This window comes from Nannobrachium achirus (assembly GCF_963921795.1).
Source record: "Nannobrachium achirus genome assembly, chromosome: 7".
NCBI lineage: Eukaryota > Metazoa > Chordata > Actinopteri > Myctophiformes > Myctophidae > Nannobrachium > Nannobrachium achirus.
The window spans coordinates 14,460,314-14,475,916 of record NC_137816.1 but is presented as its reverse complement, the minus strand read 5'-3'; the positions used below and the strand labels follow the sequence as shown (position 1 = coordinate 14,475,916).

At 40.6% G+C, this 15,603-nt stretch overlaps 2 protein-coding genes across 2 annotated transcripts in view; one reads left to right on the top strand and one right to left on the bottom strand.

Moving 5' to 3' along the window:
- Positions 1–5,951, top strand: part of LOC308288417 (chromodomain Y-like protein 2) — a 59,633-nt gene extending 53,682 nt beyond the window's left edge. The window contains exons 4-7 of the mRNA XM_080729853.1: positions 2,804–2,976; positions 4,316–4,526; positions 5,035–5,178; positions 5,792–5,951. Coding sequence (XP_080585979.1) covers positions 2,804–2,976; positions 4,316–4,526; positions 5,035–5,178; positions 5,792–5,950 — 687 coding nt within the window. The 3' untranslated portion in view covers position 5,951. The remainder of the gene's footprint in view (positions 1–2,803; positions 2,977–4,315; positions 4,527–5,034; positions 5,179–5,791) is intronic.
- A 6,776-nt stretch (positions 5,952–12,727) lies between these two features.
- On the bottom strand, positions 12,728–15,236 carry cmc2 (C-x(9)-C motif containing 2). Its single transcript, XM_080729813.1, has 4 exons — positions 14,980–15,236; positions 14,178–14,294; positions 13,580–13,651; positions 12,728–13,475 (listed from the first exon to the last, which is right to left on the bottom strand). Exons 2-4 carry the CDS (start codon positions 14,256–14,258, stop codon positions 13,392–13,394), a joined length of 237 nt encoding a protein of 78 aa, XP_080585939.1. The 5' UTR covers positions 14,259–14,294; positions 14,980–15,236; the 3' UTR covers positions 12,728–13,391.
- Between the last annotated feature and the right edge of the window lie 367 nt (positions 15,237–15,603).

Genomic DNA, 15,603 nt, shown 5'->3' with positions numbered 1-15,603 from the left:
CGTGTGTCTGACAGTACGAAGTACGAACACAGGCAAGGCAAAGGCCAAACACATGTTCAGTGATGCTGTATGCTAGATGTTAACCTTGGACATCCATTTTAGGTTCGGGTTTAACTGGACATTCCAGGGTTAATTGTCTCCGCCAGGCCAAAAGGCAAGGGCGAGACTATGTTTTCACCCCTGTCCGTCCGTCCGTCCGTCCGTCCGTCCGTCCGTCCGTCCGTCCGTCCGTCCGTCCGTCTGTCCGTGTGTCCTGGATGCTATTTCAGAACCTCTGCCCTACATTTCTCACATGGGCCTGCCACCATGAGGCCGATTGTTGTAATACACGTTTTTTTACAGTACTCTTACAGATTTTGTCGAAAAGTCACGCAAATCAGTACACAGTATCCCTATAGTCATGTGATCAAGGATCTGTCCAATATTTCATATTCCATCCTGATTGGCTAACATTGGCTTTGCAGGATTGGTCCGTTTTTAACAAAATGCCTCAAATCATGAACGCAGCTTCCGCTTTCTGTCAAATTTTGCACACAAAAGGCCGAAGAAACACGTGGCACCCTTTTCACATTGGCCTATTATAGCACCACCATGGAGGCCACAAAAACCTACCTGACCTGGCGGAGACCTGTGCTCGGAAGAGCACTGCTTCTAGTTGGACATGGGTTCAGGTTAACTAGGTCCAGTTAAAACTGGACATACAGTATGTCCAGGTAATTAAATGGAAATGCGGCCTGTGATCAAAAGATTATTTATGACCATGTATTATTATTAGCCTATGTATCTGTATGACAGCTGATCTCAGACTGTGTGTTGTGGGTAGGAAAACAACAGAAGGCAGTAAATGCCAGCCCGCGCCCCGATCCCACCAGATGTGTGTCGACCCCCCAAGTCTGTCTGGCCAAGAGTGAGAATGTGCTGGTCCCAGAGCGATGCAGCAAATGTCTCCTCTTTGCATTCTGGGCATGTAGTTCTGGGCATGATAGGAATCATTACAGCTGAACATGGACAGGTGGCCTAACGATTGTTCAGCAACGTTTTTGAGTGAAAAATCAAACGGGTTTAGGAAAGACTCAGGACATGGCTACACGGAGCTGGATATTTCTGAAGCTAGACATTTTTTTGTGCTGTTGGGGCTTGCAGCCACATGAAGCTGGATATTTCGGCCGCGAAGCTGGATATTTTTAAAACCAGATAAATAAGTGAAGACATTGAAAAATATCCGATTCACTGGATCCGTGTAGACACGGTACCCAGATATCTCTTAAGAATTTACTGTGTGTGTGCTTGTCCCCCAGTGGAGGTCTGGGGACTCCGATTATTTTAGACCTAGATATCTTTCTCGTGTGGACCTAGATATTTTTCTATGTGGATATCTGAAAAACCGGGATATATGAAAAATCCAGCTCCGTATAGTCATGGCCTCAAACAGAAGTGAAACGCATGTTTTCTGCCCTCCCGTAAGCGCTGGTGGTCTGTTTGTGTTAACCATCCGCCATATGTAGAAATGACAATGGTTTGCCTAGCATAAAGTTGAATTTTGCCCATTCATACCTTTAACCAGAATGACTACACCAAATGTATTTGCCCCAAAAAGCAGATCTTCAAACTCACAACGTGTTACATTGCATTGTAGTCTGAACCTGTAGTCTGTGTTGTGAGCTTGTAGATCTGTTGTGTTTGCTGCCAAATGTTGACCTAATTTTGCTGAATGTTCTTCTATTATGACATGTCCAGGGACTGTCTTAGATACACTACCCCTCCACACAGGGGCGTCACAAGGGGTAGGAAAGTGGGACTGAGTTACCAGGGCCCAAGGTGGAGGGGCCCTATAGTAACTTTGGCTATTGAAAAATAGCAGATATACAAGCTCACAACGCGGCACCGAGTGCCGCGCTGCGAGCTTGTATATCTGCTATTTTTGAAAAGTCGTAAAAATGTGTGCAAATCTTTGAATATGTGAACATTTGTAACTCAAATTTTGCTTCTGGGGGTCCCTGGAACTAAATATTTTGAGATGGGGCTCTAGCTGTGGCCAAATACATATCATCTTGGGGGTCCTTCACATGAAAACGTTTGAGCACCACTGCCATAGAAACATAAGTACTGTCACGATTTTTCAAAAATAGCAGATCTACAAGCTCACAGCGTGACACTCTGAGCTTGTATATCTGCTATTTTTCAATAGTTAACATTGATGGGGGGCCCGCAGTGAATCCTTGTACCCAGGGCCCAGAATTTGGTGTGACGCCCCTGCCTCCACACAAACCATTCACATGTGTCTACGGATCAAAATGAACATTTTTGTATTCCTAGTGTTATTTCTCAGGTGTATACATAATTCAGCATAGTGAGGCCTAAGGTGAAGATCTGTATTTTATGTGTGCTTCTCTCCCTCAACATGGCATTTCATTATGGTGCAAAAGTACAACAACATATCATATCGTCGTTGTCGGGTGGAAACCTTGTATCTCCAAGTTTAAAATGTGTCCGTACTTTCGCAAAGTAAAGCCCTGCTTCATCATACAAGGCCGTCGCACAAAAGTAGTGAAAACAGCAGATCTACAAGCACACAACGCCTCGCACCGCGAGGCGTTGTGTGCTTGTAGATCGGCTGTTTTCACTAGTTTGAATCATTTTTAAAACGATAAATGCAAAACAAACGGTTTTGGACATACAAGGTTTTCACCCGACAACGACGATATTGTATCCTTGCTATGCTATAAATATATGGTTACAGATTTCTACTTGTAATGTGGTGTTAGGCGAATGACCCACAAAACCTGGCTTTTCCTTCCTTTAGATAATGAAGGAGGTGTGTCGGGCCCTGGGTAATGCCGCTGCTGATGACAGTAAATTATTGTTGCTCAGTGCCGTGGGGACAGTTTTCTGCAGTGGCCTGGAACCATCCTACCTGATTGGACGTCTGTCTACTGATCGTAGGAAAGAGAGCAGCCGCATCGCAGATGCCGTACGGTAAGAATATAGCCCTACACCAGGGGTTCCCAAACTTTTTTTGTCTCAGGGCACCCCATAAATATTTGTTTTGATCCGAGGCACCCCTACATTATTATTTTCACTCCCAGCACCTTATATTTATAGCATATCGTCGTTGTCGGGTGGACACCTTGTATGTCCAAAACCGTTCGTTTTGTATTTATCATCTATAAAATGTACTAAACTAGTGAAAACAGCAGATCTACAAGCACACAACGCCTCGCATCGCGAGGCGTTGTGTGCTTGTAGATCGTCTGTTTTCACTAGTTTTGTGTGACAGTCTTGTATGATGAAGCAGGGCTTTGCTTTACCAAAAGACGTACACATTCGAAACTTGGAGATAAAAGGTTTCTGCCCGACAGTGACGATATTTTAGTGATTATGTTGAGAGGAAAATGTTGAGATAATAGCCATTTTGGTTAGAACTGACTATTTGAATAAATTTCAAATATTATCACATTATCTGGCGGAGTGCCGTCGCAGCACCCCAGGGTGCCCCGCCGTCACCCACTTTGAAAACCCCTGCCCTACACACACACACACACACACACACACACACACACACACACACACACACACACACACACGACAATTACAGTTAGGATTTTGATATTTAGCAGACTCTCTTATCCAGAGCGACTTGTCAAGCACAACATCTGAATAAGAAAGGTAAGCATGAACCATAGGCAACAAAAGTGGTTCTCAACCCTCAAATGATTTTGGGGGGTCCCCAGATGATTGGCTTAATGTGCAACATTGTTTTCTCACTCAACAGTAAACAACCCAACACACATAGGGTATCTGCATATTTCTAAAATGACAATTTAAGGACTTTTAAGACCCTATTAATACCTATAAAATACAAGATTAAACATTGGCCATATTGTCAAATATTAGAGGCAGAAATGGTGAAAATAGACGATCTACATGCTCACTGTTGTGAGCAGCATGTAGATCTGCTATTTTCACAATAGAAGCGTGTGTTGTACAAAATGTAATTCCTCAATTCTTAGTGCTCGTCAGGGTGGGGGGGGGGTCCACAGTTAAAATTATTTTGGGGGTCGCGGCCTGAAAAGGTTGAGAACCTTTAGGTAGGCCTACATGTAAAAATCACATAAGTAGATTGCAAAGAAAACAATGTATAACAACTATAACACCAGGTAACCAATCATACCACAAGCATCTGTCTACACAACATGCTGTCTAAATAATAAGTAACTAACCTTGAATATACTGTATCTGCAAGAGAAGCACAGGCAACCTGTCCTACTGTATATCCATAGAGTCCGTCTGTACTGATGTTGTGTGACTTGTCCAGGGACTTTGTGTTGGCATTCATCCACTTTAAGAAGCCCATTGTGGTGGCTATTAATGGACCGGCTCTTGGCCTCGGAGCCTCTATCCTGCCCTTGTGTGATGTGGTGTGGGCCAGTGAAAGGGCCTGGTTTCAAACCCCATGTGCTGCCCTCCGCCTCACCCCTTCTGGCTGTTCCTCTTACACCTTTCCACAGATCCTGGGAGTAGCTCTGGTGAGTGCCGGCATTATTAACCACATTGCAACATCCTCATCTTTGCCAGCATTGTAATACGTATTGGTTACATCTTGGTTACGCTGATATATTGGACTGGCTGAGATATCGGCCGTTATTTTACCTTTTTGCGGACTTCGGTATCAGCAATCGGGACACCGATTTTTAACCAGGCATCCCTATTTTGGGCATGACATTATTTGAAAAATGTTGAATAGGGCTTAAGTGGTTAAATAAAATAAAGTTCAATGTATTTGTATTTTATATTTAGTATAAGTTAAAATATTCTGTAATGGAAACTTTCAATCAAATCAACGTTTTTTTTCAAATTCATTAGAACATTTGCAATTTCGGAAGAAGAAAAAACTGTCAAAACTTGTTTTATGACTCTCTAAAATCAAGATATCGGCCATTGCCGGAGTCAGAACTGTGAATTTCGAGACAACATAGGAATGTGTTTCTTTTCTTTCTTTTTTTGTAACTCTCCCATATCCCTGTGTAACCTCAGGCCAACGAGATGCTGTTCTGTGGGCGGAAGCTCACCGCCCAAGAAGCCTGCAGCCGAGGTCTGGTTTCACAGGTATTCTGGCCAACCACATTCAACCAGGAAGTGATGCTACGTGTAAAAGAAATGGCATTGTGCAGTGCAGTGGTAAGGATTACGTCTACATAACCTAGAGAACAATGCTGTTTTCTTTTGTGTATTGGTATTTTATACAATTATGACAGAGGTACCCATTATAGTAATATCAGAAATCAATTACAAATTGCGACTGTCAGGTCGCAAGTTACTATGAAAACCTCCGCCAGCTGTCTGTAAGTCAGTCCCTCCATACTCTTATCTCCGGCACCGTTGCCCCTATCCATGCCTTTGCACACACACTCCACATCCTCTGCCCCTGATTTCTCACATGCCCCTCTTCTAGCGCCACCATGAGGTTGCTAAGGCCAATTTGTGCATACATGCAACCTGGTTCGCAAGTTACTATGAAAAGCTCCACCGGCTGTCTGTCCCTCCGTCAGTCTGTCCGCCACGTCACGTCACGTCACGTCACGTCACGTCACGTCACGTCACGTAACATGTTTGGCCCTACTCTTATCTCCGGCACCATGCCAAACTTTGCACACACACTCCTTGGCTGGCAAACCACAACCTCCGCCCCTGATTTCTCAGTTAAAATATAATTATTTTGGGGGTCGCAGCCTGAAAAGGTTGAGAACCACTGCTTTAACATACCCCACCTCTCTCTGCCCTCTTCGTCTAGGTTCTAGAAGAATCCAAATGTCTGGTGCGGAGTATCGTGATGTCTGTGCTGGAGGAGGTAAATGAGAAGGAGTGTCAGATGCTCAAACAGCTGTGGTGCTCAACCAAAGGACTGGAGGCCCTGTTCAGTTACCTGCAGAACAAGGCTTATGAGAAATGAACACCTTCTACCTGGAGAACTGTACACCGTTGTATCATCGCAGACCATGTTGGTCTACAGTTAGCCAGAGAGGAACACCCATGATGATAAGGCTGCTGTCCTTCAACTGCAAGAGAAAAGGCATGTTTTCTTTTGCTTTTCTTTTTTTTTTTTCAACCAACAGAGGGCACTCTTTAGCTGTTTGCTAACATCTCTAGCAAAGCTATAAGATCAATTTGTCATCACCTTTTGAAGAGTGAAGAGAGATGTCTTGGCCAAGAATCCATTCTATATATTTAAGTAAACAGAGAGCAAAGAGCCAAACATGCAACGCTCATGAAATGACGAGAGAGAGAGAGAGAGAGAGAGAGAGAGAGAGAGAGAGAATCACTGATGTATGTACCTGTATATGTGTTTGATGGGACATTCTGTGGTAATAATATATATATATATTTATTTAAAACGTGATTTCAAAAAGTATAGAGTGTGTAATTGTGCATTGAGCATAAATATAGGCGTTTTGTCTGCTACAGTTTTGAGCTTAGTGCTTCGAGTGAATAATAGAGATAACCAAAGTTTGTGTGAGGACAGAGTAGAAGACTGTTTCTCTCGCCTTATTGCACATTCCATCCCCTTATTGCTTGTAATTACTATGAAACATCAATGTATAGTTGTCAAAGCGGGAGAGAAATGATGTTGATCACTCTACAAGCTCACAATGCATTGTAACATGACACGTTGTGAAAGGAGGGGCCTAGTATAGAGTCCTGGGGGATTCCAGTTAACAAATTATGTATTGGGTTTAATTGGTTAATGCTGATCCTTACAGCTGTAGATCGAAATAATGTAAATTGTGGACTGAAACGCTTCTAGATTCATACTGATTTGTAAATGGTAAATGGACTGCATTCATATAGCGCTTTTACTTCACATTCACCCATTCATACACATTCATACATGGCAGAGGAGACCAGGCACCAACCTGCTCATCGGTAGTAGTTGGGGTTCCATGTCTTGCTTAAGAACACTTGAGCCTCTATCATAGTCCAGGGTGAAGAGCTATTCACCGCAACTTTTAGGTGTAAAGCTATCCACCTAAAGTGAGAAAATAAGTGGAGGCCATCATAGTCAGTCACGGTGTAGTCCTATTCACCCGTGACTGACTGGTCTAGATCGACCAATCAGTGAACGGGGTGAAGAGCCTATCTGTCTGAAAGTAAAAACAGAGAGATGTGTCGGGACTCGCGGTGGAAAGCTCTTCACCGCGAGTAATGACGTAACGGTGTAGTTTTATGACTCAAAAAGACTACACTGCGGTGGATAGCTCTTCACCGCGGTACCGACTCTGATAGGGGCTTTAGACACAAAGCCAGGAGGAGCCGGGACTCGAACCTCAATTCCAAGACGGCCTCTGTACATTCCGAGCCACTGCTACTCCGTATTGTGGCTTAGATACCATTTGAATTGGCTTTGGATACACAGTAAAATCCTCAGGGTCAATTTAACCTGTTACATTTGTACCTTCTTTGTCACGAGTGACTAAATGAGTCTGAGGATGTACTGTGTATGAGCACTTTTACACACAATACCTCTGCTAATTATTTAAATGTAAAAACCTAATTGGCCCACTTGCTCTGCAGGGTTTCACAGCCAGACAGATACCACAGAGGCAAATTAGCCAAGCAATTAATAACCTTATGAATCATGAGGAGCTCCCATAATAAGAGGAACGCCTTTCAATCAAAAACCTTCCTTATTTGTGATTCATTGGTATTATTTAATAGAATTATCTATCATGATTATTTGTCATAAATTATTAAATGATCTGTAAATGTCATTGGCAAGCCTAGTCCTCTAAGCCAGGGGTTTTCAAAGTGGGTGACGGGGCACCCTGGGTTGCCGCGACGGCAGTCCAGGGGTGCCGTGAGATAATTTGATAATATTTGGGATTTATTTGGACACTTAGTATCATTTTAAACTTGAAGTACAAAGTTATTTTCAATCAGTTCTAACCAAAATGGCTATTATCTAAAAGTTTTCCTTGCAACATAATCACTAAAATATCATCTTATTTGAAACTTGTTTCACAAAATATTGTCACATTTGAAACTTGTTTCACTGTCGGGCAGTTTCTGCCCGACAGTAAAGCAAAGCCTTGCAAAGCCTTGCTTCTTCATACAAGACTGTCGCACAAAACTAGTGAAAACAGCAGATCTACAAGCACACAACGCCTCACAATGCGAGTCGTTGTGTGCTTGTAAATCTGCTGTTTTCACTAGTTTAGTACATTTTATAGATGATAAATACAAAATGAACGGTTTTGGACATACAAGGTTTCCACCCGACAACGATGATATGCTCCTAAATATAAGGTGCTGGGAGTGAAAATTATAATGTAGGGGTGCCTCGGATTAAAAAAAATATATTATGGGGTGACCGACCGATAGACTTTTTTGTGATCCGATACGATACCGATTCTAGAGAGGGGAGCCATCACCTATACCGATACGATACCGATATATACATATATATCATTTCTCTCCTAAAGCCCTTGAATATGTTGGAATATGATTAAGGATTACTGTGATTATCACATTTCACATCGCACAAACCATACTTGTAACTTTCACTAGCCCCTAAAAATCAGTTATATCGGTCGCATATCGGTTATATCGGTCATATTGGTCACATATCGGTTATATCGGTCATATTGGTCGCATATCGGTGCATATGGTTGCATATCGGTGCATACCGATATGGCCAAAAAGGTCATATCGGTGGCCGATATGGTCACTACCTGAGACAAAAAGGTTTGGGAACCCCTGCTCTAAGCCCCACTTACTGCATAGTGCCAGGGCTTAATCCATCACTCACATTGAACATTCTCATCATAAACATAATACAACCTTGTATCCAATAGCAGGTTGACATTTATTACCTCTGTCATAATCAATACCACCATTATCATTTCAGTAAGGACACTCTAGTCTTGTCGAGATGAAAACCATTCATTGCGATGATATTAAGCATTTTTATATGGGGTGTAGGCTCTGCTCCCATGAATCTGCTCAAGCATGACACAGACTTCGACTGTGACCTCACAAACTCCCATAAAAGGCCGAGCTTAAAGATACACAGTTACTACTGTACATGGACATGATAATACACATATGAACCGGAATGAATGACTGAATGCTGACATAGTGAAGAGCAAAATGTTACGACAAGAGGATGCTGGGGAGGGAGTTTGTTAACTGACAGTCTGTCATTTGTGGTAGCGGGGCCCAAGAGATGCTGAACGAATCGGTCTTCCTAATTAGGCTGCGTAATTGTTCCATTAAGATTGCGGGCGTCTGTGATTTCAGGGTGTATGAACGTGAGACCAGCTTGGCTTCCGTCCTTGCCTGAACTACCACATCATTTGACTTTATAATATAAAAAAAAATGGATACTTAAAATGGATACTTTGATATTAACAAAACTGTCCTACATATTGATTATACACACGCTATCTCCATGAATATTTAAAATGTCATCCAAAATCCATCCATTTGTCATGTTCTTTTATCCTGTCCTTACTGTAAGCTTAACTTGCCTGCAGCAATGCTATATACGGCATATAGGATCTCAAGAAGTGAAACTTATACAGTCCTCTCATCAAAATGCACAGGAATTAAATGTGGGGAGGAAAAATGCAGGATTGGTGCACTGGTAGCAGTATTCTTGTGTAAATGAAAACACTGAATATACAGATGGAGCAACATCGATTGTGTCATGACTACATATAGACAGTATATGTGATACACTGTGTTCAGAGGTGTAGCAACAATGGTTGGACTAATGAGAATCTGGCATAATGAGAAATCTTGCCCCGAGTTGTTAGTGTAATTGTGTGTTATTGTGTGAAGTGTGTGATTGCTGTTTGGAAAAGTCAAAGGATCTTGTGGATATTATCTTGTAGTCATTGCTTTTGTTTCTTTCTAGTTATGTCCTGAATTATCCGTTGGTCACTGCACTAATTGTCTGTGAAATAAATTGTTGAGTTGCAGTATAGTAGTCCATGCAGCTGAAGCAGACATTAATGTCCTTATCCACATGTGATGATAGTTTCAGGAAATACTTCAACTTGTATTTTATGTCTGGATCTATTTTGGTTTACCAAAAAATATAGTTCTGTGAAAATGGTTTTGTATAATACAGGCAATTGTCATGTTTTGTAGTTGCACACATACAGTACAGTACAGATTATGTAGGTTGATTTACTGCGTAAATAATGCATGTAATATACTGTAGATACAGTAAGTGTGTTGCCTGTCAGAATACTTTATATTTCAGGGTATGTTTTGTATTGGCATTGTAAGTAATGTTACAAATGTTGCACAGTTTATTTTTGTATTTATTTGAGAATAGTGTGTGGGTCTGCAGTGCCATAACCTTTCTTTTCTTGCAGAATATTGAAGAGGCTGTCCTCAATACTAGGTCACCCACCTGGGAGTGTCCATAATAAAATGTCATGCATGGGGCATGATGGCACTTCAGTCATATACTTATATCAAAATGATTAAACCCAGCTGTCTTTTTAATGTCTTTATTTCCAGGTGTCTGAATAAGATTAATTGTCTGCTGTGCATTCTCACAAAAATATAATGTAATTGTAAAAAGGGGGGAGAAAATAAGAAAAAAAAGGAACTATAAAGGTTTTATTCTTTTTTTGTTTCAGTCCTAAATAACTTTCATTGTACAAATCAACATGTTGTTTGTTTTAATTTCTTTTTTCTTTTCTTTTTTTGTTGTTGTTTTTTGGGGAAGGGGGGTTGTTTTGTGTTAAGTGATGTTGAACTTTGATAGAATCTTGGTTTGTATAGCTACCTGGCCATGGTAGAAATCCAGATATTATCAATCTTCTTTATCAGTGGCTGATCTTGAGTAAAGAACAGGGAATCACCTTTTTGTCTCTCAAGTCACAATCACACACACACACTTGGGTCTTAGCAAATCTTCTAACTGAATCAAAAATTAGAACATAATACAAAACACTTTACCAAAGCTAAGTCCTCTCAAAGAGCTCAGGAGCAACTGATAAAAATGTGGTTCTATCGCAGTTCAACACCATCGCTTATACTAGAGCCTATTTAATACTAAGATCAAATATGTTATTTGGAATCATAGTTGATAGGCTATCTATTATGTGTAGTGATACAACACATAGTGAATGTAATTGTTGAGCATCACAATTACAACAAAATACCAAAAACAAAGAGCCATGCTTGAATTTAATATGCTTTCTTCTTCATTAAACTAGATGTATTTCAGAACTTTCATTTATATTTACTTAAATCGTAGAGAGTCAGTACTAGAACAGTGAATGTGGGACTTGGCCACTGTGGCTGCCAGGAAGTGATACTGAGAGGCTGTCTCTTGGATCCAGATGGATGATGCCTAATTTATGCTCTGTCGTACGATTGTCGAATTTGTCGCGTGGCAAAAAGCCGATCTCAGTGAGCGATTTTCAGCATGTGACACAGTACGACACAGTATAACTATATTTGGCCGTTGACGTGTGCTGATGTATGTTGTTTTAGTCCCACAGCCCCAGTGTGACAATAGTAGTAGCAATCACAAAGCCTGCTAGTGACACTGGTGCACCTGGACATGGTACCCTGGTGGACATTTTATTATTTCTAATTTATTTTTTAATTTAAATGAAAATGCAAATTTTTACAGTACATAATTATTTATCTTTTGTGGTGTGGACTCTGTCATCCAACGATTTCAATAACTTTATAGTTCTAGTGCTTGGTGTGGATGTCTAATTGAGAACTGCATTACTGCATCCCATTGCAATGTGTTTCTATGTTATTTGGGAATGATGTGATTTGAAGAAATGTTATGAACTGAAATGTCGGCTTACATGTTGTTGAGATCTGCTCTGTGGTGTATGTTTCATTATGGCGCCATTGTGTTTGTCTTCGTTTTTCACTGATACAATTTTTTCCATGACATGTATCCTTTAGTTTACATGTACACAAAAGCATGCTTAGTTTTAACTCCCTCCAAACTCTATACAAACTATACCTTGTGGTGCCTTAGAAGTCTCTGTCTGTAAAAGATCAATCCATACATCGTCATGGGAAAAGGTGGGCAGTTGTAAATAAAGAATAGTACTTTGAACATGCTATTTGTTTGACATTTTTGTATTCATTTCCTTATTTTCCACAAAAACCATGGTACAAAATGAGCCATGACTCAGTCTCAAAACACTAACATGTTGCACAGATGAGTGTAGTCAGTACGATGGGTGGAAACCACACAGGAATGAAAGCTAATATTGTCCATTACAGCAGTTGAGATGTCATGTTTGCCCGGTACCAAACTAGTGAAAATAGCAGATCCACAACTCACAACATTGCGAGCTTGCATATATTGTTGCTATTGTCACTACTTAAAACATTTGTTTTCTTGATTATTTTATTCATGAAATTATTTTTGAAAGATTTCTTTAGAAAATCTTTTAAAAAAAGAATACTGACAACTAGGAAACAGAAAAGAAAGGCATATTCACTCACGACCAACCAAAGTTGGTCCTGACCCAGTGTTTGTGAGAATTGCATAAAATGTGTTCCCCACTCCTTCAGGATATTTGTCACTGAATTTCTTAGTGAAACTGTTCTTGATGTTCTATGATAATGCTAGCAATGACATCCAAAGCAAACAGGAAACATCTAAGATAGTCTTTATTCGAAAGGAAACAATCAGACTGCGAATCAATATGATTCCCTATTCAAATAAACTCTGTTCAATACAATCTTTTCAAACAAGTCTCCGCCGTGCCCAGAGAACACAACCTACAAAATAACAATGCATCACATCCGCGAAGGACCTCGATGGATTGTGAGCTTGTAGGTCGGCTATTAAGTATGAATCAAAAGAGGTGCTGAAGACACTCAAAACCCTCATCAGGATGTGTTCAACAAGATGGAGATTGAATGAATATCAATTATGATCATTTCACCAACATCAATAAATAAGGGCTTTCTTTCATAAAACATTGCAAGCATCGCGTGATGTAATTTTGATTGAAATCACTGAAAAGGTGCCTTATTGACTGCTTGTTGATATTTATAATGTCAACCAATGTCAGGATGACAAAAGGAGTCTTCCACTAGTTAATAGACATATTCACAGGACACCGTCTGTTCTAGCTTTGTCCACAATACAAACCCAGCCAATCAATCCTTCCGGGTGTAAAAAAAAATGACAGGCACACAAAAAACTACCTCCAGTACCTTGTACTAGTGGAAACTAAAGGCATCAAATTGTGGCGTGTCGAGCCAGGACTATAGAATGGAAAGAGGACATCAGAGGTGAGGAATAGCAGGTATGCTTGTCCTGGTAAGCTTACAGTATGTCCATCTCCCAGCATTCTGGTAGTCAAACTCAAAGAACCCACAGTAAATGTCCCTCAGAACTGCTCTTTAGGTCCATCCTTCAGCCTCTTCTGCATTTCTGCTGCATGCAGCTTACTGCGCTCCCTCTTCTCCAGTCTCTGTTGAACGGACAGGAGAAATGGTCAAAGACACCTTCCAAAGAGAATAGGAGCTCAAATCCGTGCATGTAATTTCTTGTGTTTTTTAAGTAACAGCACCATACCTCTTTCTTCAGGCAGTGCCGCATAGCGCGGTCCATGTCGTTACACGTGCCAAAGAACTTCATGACATTATGCTGTGGGTAACATGAAAACAGACGGTTTCATTTGTTTGCGTCTGCATGAGTCTGTGTATGTTAGCCGCAAATTGCTACTAGACTTTTTTTTTTTTTTATCTGATGAATCTAGGGTTGCAATACTGGTTCTAAATGTCACATAATGCAGAAGGCAGTGGGAAGTTGTATTATTGAAGATGAGCACTTCCAAAGTTCAACACTACAGAAAAAGAAAAAGAAATCTCTGCTCGTATTAATTTTCTCGACAGAAAGTAGCTTATAACACGTCTACGATGTATTTTTCTGAAACAAACACTTAGCAGATATATATATATATATTATGACCGTGAACTCTGGAGGTCTCTTGTCGACAGCCTATACCCCAGTAGGGGTGTAAGGTGTAAGTAAGTATATATATTACACACACACACACACACACACACACACACACACACACACACACACACACACACACACACACACACACACACACAAACAAACAGATAGATGTGTCTGTCTTTGCTGAGCAGGCAGAGCAGTGCCTTACCTCCTGGTGGCACTGCTTTAGAAGAGCTATCAGTTCATTACACTCATCAGTGTGCAGGTGAGGTGACAAGTCCGGGTGCATGCCGAGTTAAGGGTTTACAGAACCACTCCTGCAATACTGAAAAGTCAAGAGCAGGAGGAGTGCTGTTTGTAACAAACAAAAACTATATCGGAATAGTATTGCAGTGATTTACATTCATTAAGCATTAGGCATTAACTGTACAGCTCACAGGTTTTTACACAGAGTGTCTCAACCAGTGGCTGAGACAAAAACAAAAGTATGTCACAATTCTATGACATGGTCATAGAAAGTAATATATATTCATGTATTGTCTGGATCCTGATTTCATGGTCAACAGAAATGTGTTGCAGTGTAAAATGCAGTTGTAAAGCACTGTTCTAAGGATACTCCATCCACCAAAGCCCTCTCCAGGCTGATCAGACATTGTGATGATGATCTGTTACCAATTCCAGAGGACTTACCTGCAGAGACACACAAAGAAAGAGAAAGATGGCAGAAAGAGAGAATGTAACATATACATTATGTTATGAGGTGAGCCTTATACTGGTATGTATTCACCATGTCTCCTACTTAGCCTATGCTTTAAAATGTACAACAAAATCATACAACAAGACACTGAAGACAGGCATGAAATGAAATTTAGCACATGTACCTTTAGCCAATCAAAATTGATTGATTGATTGATTGGAGTTTATTAGCAGTTTGCAATAGAAAAAGGTACAGTTTCATGACAGCACTAATCACTGGTACAAGGTTAGATTAGGAATCGTATGAATCTTACCAGATTGATGAATGAATCATTTGATATATTCCAAGGACGGGGGCTAATAAAGTTAGATGGGCCTGAATGCAATTCCCTCTTTCAAAAACAACAAACACGGTGAGCTATTAGCTGACATTTAAGGGTAATGGTATGCCTAGATGCGAGGCTTGCTCAGTCCTTGTAGCATGATGTTATTAACTATCTTTCAGACAAGTTATATGCAATGGATCAAATAAATATAACAAGGACACGCTCCTACATGTACTTCATGCTCTCATAACAGACTGCCTTACTGAAGTGAATGGACGGTTTGGTCATCCAATGAAATCCGTTGTTGCACGACAAAAAAGGCAGGACTTCTGCCGATGACGTACAACTACTTCCTCCTGAGCTATGTCGTTTCCCAAACACTGGGTCGGGGACCCCGTGTGGGTTGCGGACAAATTTTTATGGGTCCCTTTATTTATTTGTTTTGATTTTAATTATTATTATTTCAAAACATTAAAAAGAATATCTCCCAAAAAGCCAAGATTCATGAATAGTAAAATGCCATGGTTTTCTAAGTAATTTCATTAAAAATACAATAAAAATCTAAGAAATTCCATAAATTAGAAAACAAATATTTTGGTTGGTGCACGCATT

Bases quoted from the DNA above. Each gene is read 5' to 3' on its own strand.
- cmc2 (XM_080729813.1), bottom strand. From the start codon at position 14,258: ATGCACCCGGACTTGTCACCTCACCTGCACACTGATGAGTGTAATGAA. The intron at 13,652-14,177 runs GTAAGGCACTGC...TGTTACCCACAG, and splicing joins TAAAGCAGTGCCACCAGGAG to CATAATGTCATGAAGTTCTT. The intron at 13,476-13,579 runs GTATGGTGCTGT...TCCGTTCAACAG, and splicing joins GGCACTGCCTGAAGAAAGAG to AGACTGGAGAAGAGGGAGCG.